The sequence below is a fragment of the Melanerpes formicivorus genome, unplaced genomic scaffold (genome assembly GCF_026170545.1).
Source record: "Melanerpes formicivorus ecotype bairdi unplaced genomic scaffold, bMelFor1.0.p_v2 SCAF_12, whole genome shotgun sequence".
Lineage (NCBI taxonomy): Eukaryota > Metazoa > Chordata > Aves > Piciformes > Picidae > Melanerpes > Melanerpes formicivorus.
Window position 1 is genome coordinate 13,423,983 of NW_027142364.1, and position 15,060 is coordinate 13,439,042.

Here is a 15,060-nt window from a genome sequence, read left to right on the forward strand (position 1 = left end):
TTGGATGTCACTGCACTTGCCGTTGGCACAAATCCAGAGCCCCGTCTATCATCTGTCACTCAAGAGTTTTTGGAGCTCAGCAGCAGCCTGATGCTGGGGACGCTCACACAGGCAATTTCTATCCAGCAGGAGCACAGAAAAGGTGCTGCACTGAAATAACTGGGCAGTCTAGGGCAGAAATAGAGCTTTTAAAAATTTGTAATAAAGAGAAATATGATCATTAAGCATTGCTCCATCATTTAGTGATGAGTTGCTCAAATGCAGAGTATGAGGGTCCAGGATGTCAGCCCTGCTCCCGCTGTTGCATTTGGACAGTGATCTGCTACAAATACTGACTGATGTTTTCCTGTTCTCCTCAGGGACTTACACACCATTGTGGGACCCCTCCAGCCTTGGGAAGCCTTCAGGAGTAGGCTCAGTTTGGAAGAGGAGCAGGAAACTCTGATTCAGAACAGAAGCTTTCAAGATCACTTCCTCCTTGAGACGAACTCTGTGCAAATAACTTTATTGATACAACAAAGAGGCAGACAGGGCTAGAGTAAACTAGTCAATTCTCTCCCCTCCTGGGCCTGAACACAAACATCATAAAGCCTTTTTCTTGGAAACACAACACAAAAAGCATAAAAGCAGCCCTTGGAGTCAGGACCTGAAACCATAGGTCCCCTCTCTTAGCCCACTGCCTGCAGCCCCCTCCCCCCCCTCCATCCCTTCCCCTCCCTGCTTTCACTGCCCTAAGAGGTGCATTTGGCTGGCCTGAAAGGAAAAGTCAAAAGCAAGTCTCCTGCTTAATGCAAGACTGGGATTGCCAAGAGACCGTCATCATCCTGATGGAAGCTGTGCTGCTCACGAGGATTGTACATACCTACCCTTACAAGATGAATCTAGACCCAAAAGGGATGACCACCCATCTGAAGCCTTAGGTCAGGAGGGTTTCAGATACACCCAGACAATATCTCCTAATGACAATTTCCAGACAGCCTCTTGCTAAGTACATGGATGTATCAGAACTCTGTTTCAAGGGACTTAACCCTCAGACAAGATTGTTTAGATAGTAGATGTTCAAATTGCTTCTTGGAGCTCAACTCTTCTCTTTTAAACTCTTATATTCTATTGAAAACCACAATAAATAAATTAATATGTAAACCTGAAATAGTCATCATAACAAAGGAGCTTTTCCTAGAAGAAAGAAAAACCCAGAAAACAGGAAAGGGTTTTGGAGACATGACTGTGTCAGCAGAGCTGTGAGGAGACACTGAAGGAAATCACACTCTCTGGTACTCACAGTACCTGCTAAACACAACCCACATGACAGCCAACAGGAACTTGTGACAGCTTCTCCTGGCTGCCCTTTAGATTACATTTATCACCAGAAGAGTTTCCCAAAACAAACATTACAAGCTTTTGGCAGAACAGAGAATACTGAGGACTAGCTGAGTATGAGTTGTCTAAGGAAAAGCAGCAGAAGAGCATGACTAGAACCTTCATGCACCCATCTGACCCAGCTCCAGAGGGTAGAAAGCCATCCAGGAGAGATGGGAATAAGAAAGGCAAGCAACTGAAGGAGCCTGGGATTCCACAACATGTGACATGACCAGAATGGAGGCTGTAACCACAGCACCAGATGAACACACAGAATCATAGAATCATTACGGTTGTAAAAGAACTTTAAGACCATCAAGTCCAACTATAACCTGACCACCATGATCACTAAACCGTATCTTGAAGTGCCACATCTACACACTTCTTGAACACCTCCAGGGATGTCTAGTCCCCTACCTCCCAGGGCAGCCTGTTCCAACACCTCATCACTCTCTCAGTAAAGAAGTTTTTCCTAATGTCCAATCTAAACTTCCCCTGGTACGACTTAAACCCATTTCCTTGCTGTCACTAGCTGCCTGGTAGAAGAGACCAACATCATCCTCACTCCAATCTCCTTTCAGGTAGTTGTAGAAAGCAGCAAGATCTCCCCTTAGCCTTCTCTTCTGCAGACTCAACAAGCCCAGCTCCCTCAGCCACTCCACACACGACATGCCCTCCAAACCCCTTCCCAGCCTCATTGCTCTTCTCTGGGCACACTTCAGGACCTCAGTGTCTTTCTTATGCTGTGCCCAGAACTGAACACAGTACTCAAGCTGTGGCCTCACCAGGCCCAAGTACAGGGGCACAATCACTTTCCTACTCAAGCTGGACACACTGGTTTTGATAGAGGCCAGTATACTGTTGGCCTTCTTGACCACTACTACATATCATCCCCTGTCCTCTTGGGCATATTGCTCTCGACAAGAAGGAAGAGATGGTAGCCAGTGGGGCAAGCATACATACTGCTTGAAGAGAAGGGTGTTCATCTTGTGGAGTCCATCTCCAGGCCCAAAGGGCCTGCCTTCTTGCTCCATAAGGAGTAGCATCAATGTCTCTGAGGAAAAGCTGGGATGCTGTCACAGGATGTTGTGATCTGCTGATTCAGTCCTGCACTGCCTTGGTACAGCTTTGTTAATCTGCCACCCACAGTCACTGGTGCCCTCACTTTGCAGCAATCTTGCAATCCAACCACCATGCTGCAGGTCTCTGCCATAGCCAGGGATGAGCAAGGTCTCCATTCTTGTCAAGGTGAGGCCAAGGCTCTTCCTAGGCAGTTACAGGAGGCATCTTAGCTCTACCTGCTCAGTCTGGGCTGTTTGAATTTCAAGCACTGACAGGTAGAGACTTGAAGTTTTGCCCATGCTTTCCATAATGAAAGTCCCCAGAGGATCTGTTTACATTGACATCTAGGGTCAAGCCTGAGGGTTGACTCCACCCAGCTTAAGCCTGCCTCAGAGCTTGTACTGAAGCTATCTGCTCCGTCCTTCCTGATCCTCCAGATGAGCTCTTCAAGAAATCAGTCTAGTTTCTCCTTCTGGGCTTGTCTCTAATTATGGGTGTTAGAGACAGGAAGTGGGCTGTGCTCAAGACGAGGCAGCTGTGGGTTTGGGGTTGGCCAACTGCTTGATCTTGCATCTTGCAGGTGAATGGTTTGATCTCAGGCACACAGCATGGAGGCGTGAGACTGCAAGTTGATTTCTTCTCAGATCCTGAAGTCCATCAAAGCTGTGTCAGAAAGCCTCCTTTAAAAGCAAAACTAAGGGAGGCAGCAGAGTAGACAGCCAGCAGAGCAGAAAGTCAAGCTTCCGTAGTTTCCCTACTATGGCCTGAAACCTAACAAAATTTGTGCTATTTACCCCTAAAAGCCAGCAGATTTTATACACCACCTGGAGCAAGGGCCACCTACTGCACCTTCTTCAGCACATGTCTCTTGTGAAACAAATGCACTTAGGAAGTTACTAGCCATGACCTCAGAGTTCTTACTCCCCAGGAACTTGCTCTTTGAATTCCTTGTTACTCACCAAACAGTTAGGGACAGGTATTTCTTTAAATGCCTGGGCTCATAACCTTTCATTGCCCTACTTTTATCCATAGGCACTTTAGATGGTGCAGTTGTCAAAGGAGTTTGCTGGGATTCAGACAGCTCAGCAGCTCTGGGGACAAGTCACCCCTGCTCTCAGGCAGCCCTGGCAGGCCACATACCACACCTCTGAAAGGGGCTGGAGGGAAGGAAACAAAGAGCAGCTCAGATGGTGTACCAAAGTTGCCTGCATTTTTTGTTTGTAAGTCATTTTTCAGAGCTGCCCTCTAATTACAGTTTTAGACTGCATATCTTTGGGATTTTTATTTGACACAGCAATGGGCAACAGCCTCTAGTGGATCTAGTCCTACCACTTTGTTCAGAAGTCCTGTTTAGTGCACGTGTGCAAACTTGGTGATTGCTTTGTCTATAACTGCAAGGGCACAGAAGCTATGGCTGTGCTAAGAAATTTTTACTGGAGTGTAGAGATCATCAAATAATCCCCAGAAGCCAATAAAATGGCTTCCCCCCCTGCAAACTAGCCATTTCAGAGTCCTGTTAAACTGGATCCTGAATTCACCAAGTAAGTGAACTGCTTCCTAACATGCTCCATAAAACAAGGCACGCTGCAGAGGATAGTGCTGCCCTTTCTGCTTTCCAGGGCTTAAGAAAACAAACCAACCCCCAAACCAGAATAAAGCATTTTTAATTTGCTAGGGGAAAAAAATAACATTTTACATGAACTAGCATTTTTTTCTCTTTTAAGATCACCCTGAATAGCTTAAATACGAACTTCCATGATGTTCCTGACATCCTGTGATTCCATTGCTCTTTCCTGAGCTTTTTTGCTTATGTGATTTGTGTCTGTCCATCAGAGCTGACTATGATACTCTCTGCCTGTTGGCACTGGAATGGTCATGGGAACAGCAATCATTTTGTACAGATTCTGAAGGCACAGCACCTTCACTTCAGCCCTCAGAAGGTCTCTTCCATCACCACCCCATGACTGCTGAGGTGTGCACAGAAGCACTAAGCAGCCCCATGTGATCAAAAGTTAACGCTCAAAACACAGAAGGAAGACATTTTGTGTATTCCTGCAAATGTCTGTGACACTAGCAAAAGTCATGAAGAAAAATGACTGTCCAAGCAGAAGAATTACGCTCATCTCTGCAAGCCATACTCCTGCATCACATTCACAAGTCTTGGGAACCCATCCAGCTGTTGGGAACTGGAGAGACAGACCAGTAATATTCACTGGCCCTATCCATAGAGGATGTCAATACCCATAGTCTGCAATGTCTTTGAAGACTTTTGTTTCCACCCCATTTTTGACACCCACAAGTAGCTCAAACATTGACTCTGCCTGTAAAACATTTTTCTCATTTTGATTTAGAAAAGATCAGTGTTAATCACAACTGGCCATCCAATATACTCTCTCCTTGCTCAAAAGGATTTCACAAACATGTCCCTGACTGCACAGGAGCTTTTCCCCCACTTACAGATACATAGTTTGCAATGGGAATGCAAACCTGTGAGATCTTATGAAAGCAGGCATTTGCTACAGCATTTCACAAATGCACTGGAGCAAGGTTCAGAGCCTGGTTATGTACATGTTAATCTGATTAAAATAAAACCTGTGTCCTTTCAACAAACCTGGAGTGTCACTGCCAGAGGTACAGCCTGGGAGTTACCCTGGCCGGGCACTGTGTTGGAAGAAACACTCTTTAAAAAGCCTTCAGCCTTAGTCAGGGTCATGTTTAAAGGATTCAGCACTTTCTCTGAAGAAAAAGTACTTTAATGAGGATGCCTGTAAGTCAGTTAGGAACTAATAAAAGTATCTTGCAGAGGAGGACCAGTGATACACACATCGCTGTTACAAAGATAGGATAAAGCCTATGATGAAGTCAGCCCCATAATTAGGGTAACTTTCAAACAGCAAAAGTATTAGAGAAATGAAATGCAAGAGGCTTCCCTGGAAAAACCATCAATGGCTTCCTGAAGCAGCACAGGCAGATTCTTTTTTAATCCAACTGAAAAAAACCCTCCAAACATGTATTTGCTTCTTGATAGTAATTCTCACCTTCCTGAAATAACTTCCACAAACACCATGGGATGAAGTGATGGTGTCTCTAACCTCACAAGACTCTTGGCCCTGCCACAGTCAGTGACAACAGACCACAAGCTGAACAGTAGGTGTTGAAGCAGTTTGCAATGGTCTATGAGTTTAGACATAGCTTTACTGGAGCCCAACAGGTTGAGGGGAAAGAATGACAAGGTAATGAAAGTGGCACGCAGGGTTTTGCTGGGGGGAGCTGCCAACGCATGACACCCATCCATCACTCACCCATGGAGAGAGGCTCTGCTGTCCCCACTACTAGCTCAGCACAGCATTTGAATATCACCAGAGGTACCTTTGAAATGGCAGAAAGCAGGGTCCATCCTCTCAGTCCAAGGGGAACCCAACCCTTCAAAGGCAGCAAATGCAGTCTTGGGGCTCTTCTGTGAATGGACATAAGCCTCTTTTGAACGCTGCTCATTAGTGTTGTAGCTGGCATGAACTGTTCCTCTGTGCCCCAGCTGATGAGCACAAGCACTGCTGCCAAGCCTGCTGATACATAAAAAAAGAATAGGAAAAGCCTTCTGGTTTTCGAAAGGGGATACAGAAACACAGTGCTCAAGGAAGCAAATACGATTTGCAGTAACAGATTCAAGTCCAAGAGCGGGTCAGTGATGTTCAGCCCAGTTTTCTCTCAAATGTCTGCTTTTAACAGCAAGGGAAATCAATAGCACTAAAGGCTGCTAGGATCAGGCTGATGGGGAATGCTGCAAACTTCTCCAAACAGCCTCTCTCATTCACTTCATTTATCACATACAGCCCTCAGCTCTCCCAGCTCCAGGCATGCTCCCCTCCACCTTGGTTCTGTGAGTGGGACTAATTTTCATCAGAGATAAGGCAGGAGACTAATTACTGTACACATTTCATTTGTGAAGGGACCCCAGGGAGAGGAGGAGGGGGAAGATAGCTCTTTGCTCGCTCTGTCACCTAAACAGTTTGTATTTGTTAGTGTAGAAATAAGTATGATGACAGCAAACTGATGCCTAAGGAGCAATTCACCCATTAACCTAACATCCACCACAGTTCACACCCACCACCATTTATATGCCCCATTAATATTTATAAGGATGACGTGTCTCTTTGACAGGAACTTGTGCCTCCGACGACAACAGATGTTATACCATTTATGAAAGAAACTACTCAAGCATTTCCAATGGGCCTTGTCCATGCTCATCATGTCTTTATCCCATGCTCTGATTATATTATCCACAGAGAGCCTGGGTGCCCTAGACTCAGAACGTGGATGGCAGCACACTTGACTGTAGAAGTCTTAAAACTTTCCAGAGCTGCATTATGTCTCTGTGGATGTTCTGAGGCCTGGAGACCTTTCAATTCCCCCCAGTCACTCACACAGAAGTGTGACATTATATTGCAAGCTCCCACATCCCAAGAGGAATTGCCATTAATCTGGGCCTTCAAAACACATGGCAAGCGGCTGAAGCTTCAGGGGTGTCTCCCACAGTTACCTTTGCTGCTGTCACCACAGCTGCATTAGTGACCATACATGATCTACAAAGAATTAAAACCTGTTATGTGCTGCATTAATCTACACATGAACTTGCAGGAGAATCCATGCAGCAGGGCACTGATCCCATTATTTTTCCTAAGACTATGCTGCTTCTTTCCTAGACAGCAATTTACATCATGTGCAGGAGCACCAGCCCCTGGCAGGACAGACCTCCCTGCTCTAACAGAGGGTAAATTCCCACCCTCCATTAAGGACAAATCAGTGTCCAGACACCTCCCTTATCAACAGACAGCAGGATGGGTTTAACCTGAAAAGAATGATAGAGATGAGTCAATGGGTTTACTGCAATCTCCTTCAGGATCCACCATGCATAGGCAAGCACTGAGGTATTAGACAGGCTATCTAAGGAACATTTTCTCTTACTACATTGCAGTTGACATTTCCATTAAAATGCATGAGGTTATCATGAATCGCTTCACCTGATGTGATGGAACTTGTTCGAAGTGGCACCAAAATGTCATATCATCCCTGTGGGCTAGAGCAGATAGCCTGCAGTGACTTCCTCCTCCAGAATGGCAGCCCAGGCAATACCCTGGTATTTGTGGCACATACATTTTTAATGCCCAGCACAAACAGCTTCAGTATTTGTCTGCTCATTTGACTAGCAGTTTTTCAATGAAAATACAGAAGGATACACTGTGGAGCAAGAGCCTGCAATGTGTAAAGTACCTTGACATCAGTGTCCACCAAGTCAGAACAGAAATAGGATGCCATAGCCATGGCCAACTCTCTCAGGCTATTCTTGGCCAAGATTTGCTAGCCCACTGCTGGAGTCTCCTCGTGATCCAGAAGTCCTTACGCTGTGCCTATGGCTCCTCACTACTCACAACTGTGTAGTTCTGAGGCTCGCGAGAAACAGTCGCTGCTCAGCAGCCACCAGTGTTTCACCACCCAAGTCCTGACACATCTGAATTCTGACTGAGGTGAAGTCAGGAACTCCTTCACTTGACATTTTCCTAGATTAACCCTGCAGCAGCTTTAACCAAAGCTAGTTCTGAAACACGACCAATGCAAACTGCAGTAAAGAGGCCTGACAGATTTGGGGGCTGCCTCTGTGGACACAGTGGTGCAAAGCTGCTTCTGTAAATCAGAAGTCACACCAGCAAAATAACTCACTCTTGGAGCACCTCTGATATGCTAGGAAAAGCTAGGCTTTCTCTGAAGGCAAAACAAGCTCACAAACTCTGGGAGTTCATCTTTTGCCAAGTGATTGCACACATTCACTGTGCTCCTGCAGATTTTACAAGAGTGTGTGTGTGTGCATGTGGTTTTACGTGTGTCTGCTGATCTTGTATGCCTAGCTTTGGATCAGAACAAAGATGGCTCCTTCAAAATCATGACACATTACTCAGTTGTAGTTGGCACCCATACAGTTGTCTTTTTTCCTTCCCATTTAGGCTAACGACAAATAAGCTATACAGGAAAGACATTTACAGGCGTCTCTAACCTGCTTAAAGACAAAAATGTTATGTACTTAGCCTGGCCTAGACAGTATTTCTGCTTAGTTTGTGTTAATGTTGCCCATGAAAACGATAAGACAGCTTCCACATTGTGTTACATAGAGCACTGGGTGTATAAATGGACAGACAGATTTAGTCATCTAGTCCCATAACATCCCACTTTGCTTCTGCCTGGTGCAAGGAAACATCATCTACAGAGCAAACTGCCAAAACCCAAGCATCGTTGCTTTACAATAGAATGAAGAAACATAACAGAAGCACCCTTAGGAAAATAAAATCTCCTGTCTGTAAAGGAAAGTGGTCTGAGCTTAGGTTCCCAGCCAAGAGGTCCCATGTGCTAGCTTTCTCTCTGATGCATACCTCTGTGGTGGCCAGGTGAAGACAGTGATGAGTATCTCTATCCCAGTTTGCTCTTATATCAGACATGGAAGAATACACTGCAAGCAGGGATGTTTGTATGGAACACTGAAGGTGAAAAGCAGCATCAAGTAAGAGTGGGGCTAGCGAAGAGCTACCCTGGCCTTTCTCAGAGCACATGCCAATACCCGCTGGACTGGGCAGGATGGAGTCATAGAATTACAGAATCACAGAATACTCTGGGTTTGAAGGGACCTTTAAAGGTCATCAGGGCCAACCGCCTCTGCAGTAAGCAGGGGCATCCTCAACTAGATCAGGTTGCCCAGAGCCCTGTCCAGCCTCACCTTGAATATCTGCAGGCATGGGGCCTCAACTACCTCCCTGAGCAATCTCCTCCAGTGTTCCACTATCCTCATGCTAAGAACTTGTTCCTAACATTCAATCTAAATCTGCTGTTCTCTAGTGTGAAGTCATTGCCCCTTGTCTTATCCCTACAGGCCTTTGTAAATGGTCTCTCTCCATCCTTCTTGTAGGCCCCCATCAGGTACTGGAAGATCACTATTAGGTCTTGCAGAAGCCTTCTCTTCTGCAGGCTGAACAACCCCATCTCCCTCAGTCTGTCTTCATAGTAGAGGTGCTCCAACCCCCTAACCAAATTCATGGCCCTTCTCTGGAACCACTCCATCAGGTCTATGTCCTTCCTCTATTGAAGGCTCCAGAGCTGTACACAGTATGCCAGGTGAGGTCTCACCACTGGCCTTCTGGGCAGCAAGCACACACTGCCTGCTCATGTCCAGCTTTTCATCCACCAGCACCCCCAAGTCCTTTTCTGCATGGCTGCTTCCTGTATCATCTCATTCCCCAGCCTGTACTGATAGTGAGGCTTGTCCCAGCCCAGGTGCAGAGCCCTGCACTTGCTCTTCTTGAACCTCATGCGGTTCACTTGTGCCCACCTCTCCAGCTTGTCGAGGTCCCTCTGGATGAGGTCCTGTCCCTCTCTGTATATTGGCAGCACCACTCAGCTTGGTGTCATCTGCAGACTGGCTGATGGTGCATTTGATCCAACTGTCTATATCATTGATAAAAATATTAAACAGCACAGGTCCCAGCATGAACTCTAACCTAACTGCAGATCAACAACAAGAAACAAAGCCGGGTGCACCAGTTCTTGATGGACCTCTCGGCAAGGAAAGCCTCAGCATCGCCAAACCAGAGGGCGATCCCTGGGCTTTTCAGTGGTGAAATAAACCAGGAGAATGCAAGAGTATGAGAGGAGCTGTGCTGGACACGTATAGAGACAAGCGTGCAGCTCTGTGGTGGCGATGCTGATTCCAGCAGGGGATGTGTCTCCCATTTCCTCAGGCGGTAAAAATATGACATGCATTAGCGAGGAGAATAAAAGGAGGGAAACAAAGGAGCGGGAGCGAACACCTGTCGCTCTCCTCAGGGACGAGCCCTAATGCTTTTATTTGCCTCAGTCTGCTGGGGGAACTGCAGCTGCCAACTGTCATCAGCATCAAGTTACCCGCACAAAGCTGGCCTACCCAGCTCTTTCAGCCAAAGGCAGGCACAGGGCTACGATGCACCCAGGGACAGCAACGAGCATTCAGGACCCGGGTCCCCACGGCCACCGGGTGGGCAAGCAGCCCCCCCACCTCGGGCTAGGGAAGGGCTGCATGGCCTCCCCCAGGCCAGCTGCTGGAGAGCAGCCATGGTGTGTGATGCAGCCCTGCTGCAACGGCCTGAAACCAGCCATGGTGTACAGCCCGACTATGTGGTCAGAAACCGGCCACAGTACTACGTGGCCCAAAACCTGCCTGTTGCCTCGGGCACACCCCCAAACCTCACCTGGTCGAAAGAGACTGACTTTAATCTTTCCACCCATTTGGATAGGGCCAAGACCCAAAGACAAGCTCCACTGACTGCTGTGCACGGTCAGATCCTGCTGGCTTCCTGCTAGGGGCTCAACCTAGCCTCTGCCAGGCCCAGGCGCTGCTGCACCCACAGCCCCAGGGACACGCTCCAACGAACATTCGAACACGTTCGCAGCCCGACACGAGTTTCACAAAGCTTTGAACCCACAAATAGTGGAAGGTCGGTGGTCTGGGGGACTTTTGGGATGATCCACCTAACCCAGCGCTGCAGTCAAAGGGCCCGTCCCCTTCCCAGTGCACCGTCAGCCTCCTCGCTGCTGCCTGGGACGTGACAAGCCCCGGGGAGCGAAGGGCCGTTCAGCGCCGGTGGCGGAGCCAAGCCTGCACCGGGCCGGGCCAACAATGCCGGACAGATGCCAGCGGGCAGTGCGGCGACGACGGCAACCACAGTCTGGAGGCGCGCACCCCGCCCCGGCGCAGACAAAGCGCCCGCCTGTCATTGGTCCATTCGGCCAACGCTGCGGCGGCTGCCCGCGCGTCGCGGCCAATGGGCTCATTGACATGCAAATGAGAGGCTATAAGTAAGACAGCACGGGGCGGGGAGTGGCGCGGAGCTGTTGGAGGTGAGAGGCGCTGGCTGAATCTACCCGGTCGCGCCATGGCGCCCTCCTTCCGGCCCAGCAAGGGCCGCTCGCCCCAGGGGGACGAGGACGGCACGGAGGCCAGGGCCGACAGGAGGGTGAGCGGCGGGCGCAGCGGCGGCGGGGGGAGGGGAGGAGAGAAGAAGGGGAAAGAGGGGGCAGGAGGAAAGAAGGGAGGGAGGGCGGACTGACGGCGCTGTCGTCCCCGCAGACGAGGAAGCCGCTTGTGGAGAAGAAGCGCCGGGCGCGGATCAACGAGAGTCTGCAGGAGCTGCGGCTGCTGCTGGCCGACAGCGAGGTGAGGCAGCGGGGCGGGGGCCGGGCGGGTCGATGGCTGGCGGGCGGGCGGCCGGGGCCGTGCTGACGGCCGCGGGGCCCCGGGTCAGTTTCAGGCGAAGCTGGAGAACGCGGAGGTGCTGGAGCTGACGGTGCGGCGGGTGCAGGCCGTGCTGGAGCGCCGCTCCCTCGGTGAGTGTCGGCAGGGCGGCGGCGGGGGAAGGCCGGCCCGAGCCGCGCCTCACCCCGCTCCCCTCTCTGTCTCCCGCGGCGCAGAGGGCGGGCGGCTGCACCGCGAAGCCAGCGAGCGCTTCGCCGCCGGCTACATCCAGTGCATGCACGAGGTGCACACCTTCGTCTCCAGCTGTCCCGGCATCGACGCCACCACGGCCGCTGAGCTGCTCAACCACCTGCTGGAGTCCATGCCCCTCAACGAAGGCAGCTTCCCGGACTTGATCGCGGACGTTTTGGCCGATCCCACCCTCGGCCCCTGGCCCAGCAGCGAGGCGCTGGCCTCGGTGGCCGAGGCCTCCTCCCTCTGCCTGGCTCTCCCAGCCTCAGCACCCTCGCCTTCCCCCAGTGAAGAGACCTGCTCCGACTCGGACGAGGCGGAGGCCGAGCCGGGCCAGACCTCCACCGATGGACTAGACTCTTCCCAGACGCACAGCCTGCCTTCGCCTAGCTTACCCAAATCCATGTGGAGACCCTGGTAACGGAGCAGCGCGCGGGAGTCAACGCAGAGCTACCTACCTAGCGGGAGGACAGCCGGCCCCGCTCCCTGGCAGCCCTGCCAGCAGCGTGGGGCACCACCGGCCTCTGTGTGGCTGGCAGCGCTGTGCTCGGGCCTGCGTCCATGGCACTCTTATACTGTCACACCCTGACAGGCTAATAGCTAAGGCTTAACATTTCATCTGTGTGTATGTGCGTGCGTGTGTGGTATTTTGTAACTCCAGGGGTTGTTTTTATGAGAGGCTGGGGACGGGGGAAGGGAGGAGTGGGTTGGTTTTTAGTAGCAAAGCTCCTTGGTGGATACACAGCAGTTATTTTATAACCCTCTCTCTTTCTTTTGGCCCTTATAAGTGGCCTGAATATCACTACCTTTTTCTTCTAAGAAAAAGCCCTTGTGCATTTTAAATTGTAATGGTTAACTCCATGAGAAGCTTGAGTTGGGTCTGCATGCACAGTTTTAAGTGTTCTAGTGATAGCAAAGATCCCTGAAAGGGGTTGGTGTGGTTAGCATCTGTACGCAGTAGTCTAGAGTCGCACCTTCAGTGAAGGAAAAGGAAACCAGAAACCTGGTGGAACTAGTCAGAGGTTTAAAAGGTATTGGTGGCAGGGTGCCTTTTAGAAATGAGTGGCTTTATGCACATTTTGCTTTTAGCACATCTGAGTTTATTGTGACTTTTTGTATATTAGGGTGTCAAATGTTTTTTATTTTGAATCTCTAATAAAAGAATACTGAATTCACCATTGCTTGCATGTATTGTGGAGTGGGATGATGCACTTCTAACCCCTTAGAAATACACTTCCCTATTGTTGGCTATTAACAAACATGTATATAGTGTGGAAACAATGCTGGTAATTAAGCACTACTTGTACTAAGCATTGTTAGCTCAAGTATTGGGATTCAAATGTTTCTTTTGTTTAAAACTAGAAGTTATTGCAGTGAGCAAAGACATACTGCTGTAAGGTTGGTATTAGGCCACAGGTTTCTGGGCTGGTTTATCTGGAGGCCCGTCTCAAACCTACTCTACTTGATCTGCCCTCTGAAGGTATTTCCATATGGATACAGCCCTAACTTCAGAAGTGCTAGGCAAATCCTGTCCTGGGGCATGACTTCACAGGGGGTGCAGAGACTAGTAGAGCGTGCAACAGACTTGGAAAGTGCTCTTCCAAATTAAAAAACATCTCTAGGGGGAACCCTCAGCACTCCTGTACATGACATTTGACACCACCTCCCCTGTTCCTACTTTTGGGAGATGCCAGGTTGCCTATACTGTGTTAATACCTTTCAGAGAGCAGTCATGAAGAGAAAAACAAAGGATGGTGGAGTTGCTTAATATCTGGAAGTTCCCAAACACAGAACAACCAAGAAAGGAAGTAACCCAACTCCCAAGAGTAGACATGTAACTTTTCTTTTGTTAACAACGCTGTGGAATAATAAAAATGGAAACTAAGATACTGGTACTACCTCTCCTTTGTACTTTTCTTTAAGGTACCTGAGGTGAGTGTTGTTATTCAAAAGAGGGCCATTGCGTTTGTTTGGTTCTCCTTATCCTCTTTTGTCCTAACTTCCCTTTGAACTGCAGGGAGAGAAGGGCAGAAACCAGCTGAGCAGGGGAGGTGAGAGCTTCCATAGTGACCTTTCTGCTTTAGGGAGGTTAGGGGTTTGAAGTGTAAATGAAGGAGCAGCCTGGGACACTTGCACTGAAAGTAGCAACCCTATATGCAAGCTGACCTCCGGGACTGAGCCTGCACCTCTAGCCCCAGTGCAGAGCCAGGGTTATTTTTACAAAGCTACACACAATCACACCCTAGCTATCACAGAGTTTGTGGTACTTCACTCTCCACTTCTGCTTCATTACCCCTGACAGCAATACCAAAAGCGCCATATATGACGTGTTGCAGCACCTTACCCTGCTACACTGGCAGAGCCCCCTGCTGTTACTATCTAGAAGATTCCCCTTTCCTCAGCACAACAGCCCAGCCTCGCTCACAATAGCACACTTACCTACCTAACGCTGCTGTGCAGCTGTCTGTGGCTTGAGCTGGCCGTCTTCTAGCGTGCCATCCAGGGTTGGTCCTGGGCTGGTGCAGCCATGCCAGGTCCTCAGCTGCTGCAGGAACACCGGAGGAAGCTTGGCTTCACTTAATTTCCATGACATGAAAGACCTCCGGGTTAGGGCTCTTCTGTAACACTCCTGTGAAAGCAAGTGCAAATCCTGACACTTCAGTGACAAGAGTCAACATAAAAGTGCCACCTTTGATACAGCAGTGGATGGGGGGGGCTACCAGAGTCATCTTTGCTAAATAGCATTGCAGATGTGTTGCTTGACTTGTTTCTGTATCAGCCCTGGAGAACGAGCTGAAGCTGTCCTTCCCTGTGTACCTGCTCCCATCCCTGTTGCACATCCACACCTTGAGTAACCCTCCTGGGCCAGTGGATCCATAGTGCTTCTGCACATCTGTCATGATGGCTGGAGACCTGGCTGCATCCCATCCTTGCTGCTGCTGCAGGAATGGGCAGAGGGGCTGAGAGCTTGGGGCCACAGCAGCCTGGCCAGCTGCAAAACCAAAGCCAGGATGGTTAGGAAGAGCCACAGCAGAGGGATACCAAGCCTTTTTTCCTGGGCCCTCAGTCCTGTATTAGCTGAAAATAAAAAGCCAGGTCAAACCAGTACTGTCACTTTTTAAAGAAGTGGCAAAAGC

The 15,060-nt window shown here is 49.3% G+C and overlaps 1 protein-coding gene across 1 annotated transcript; it reads left to right on the top strand.

The window, feature by feature from the left end:
- The first annotated feature begins 11,275 nt into the window (after positions 1–11,275).
- LOC137444566 (transcription cofactor HES-6-like) lies at positions 11,276–13,810 on the top strand. The gene is given in 4 exon segments (XM_068145437.1): positions 11,276–11,296; positions 11,298–11,453; positions 11,567–11,653; positions 11,742–13,810. Coding segments are annotated over 4 exon segments (867 nt in total). The 3' UTR covers positions 12,345–13,810.
- The last annotated feature ends 1,250 nt before the right edge of the window (positions 13,811–15,060 follow it).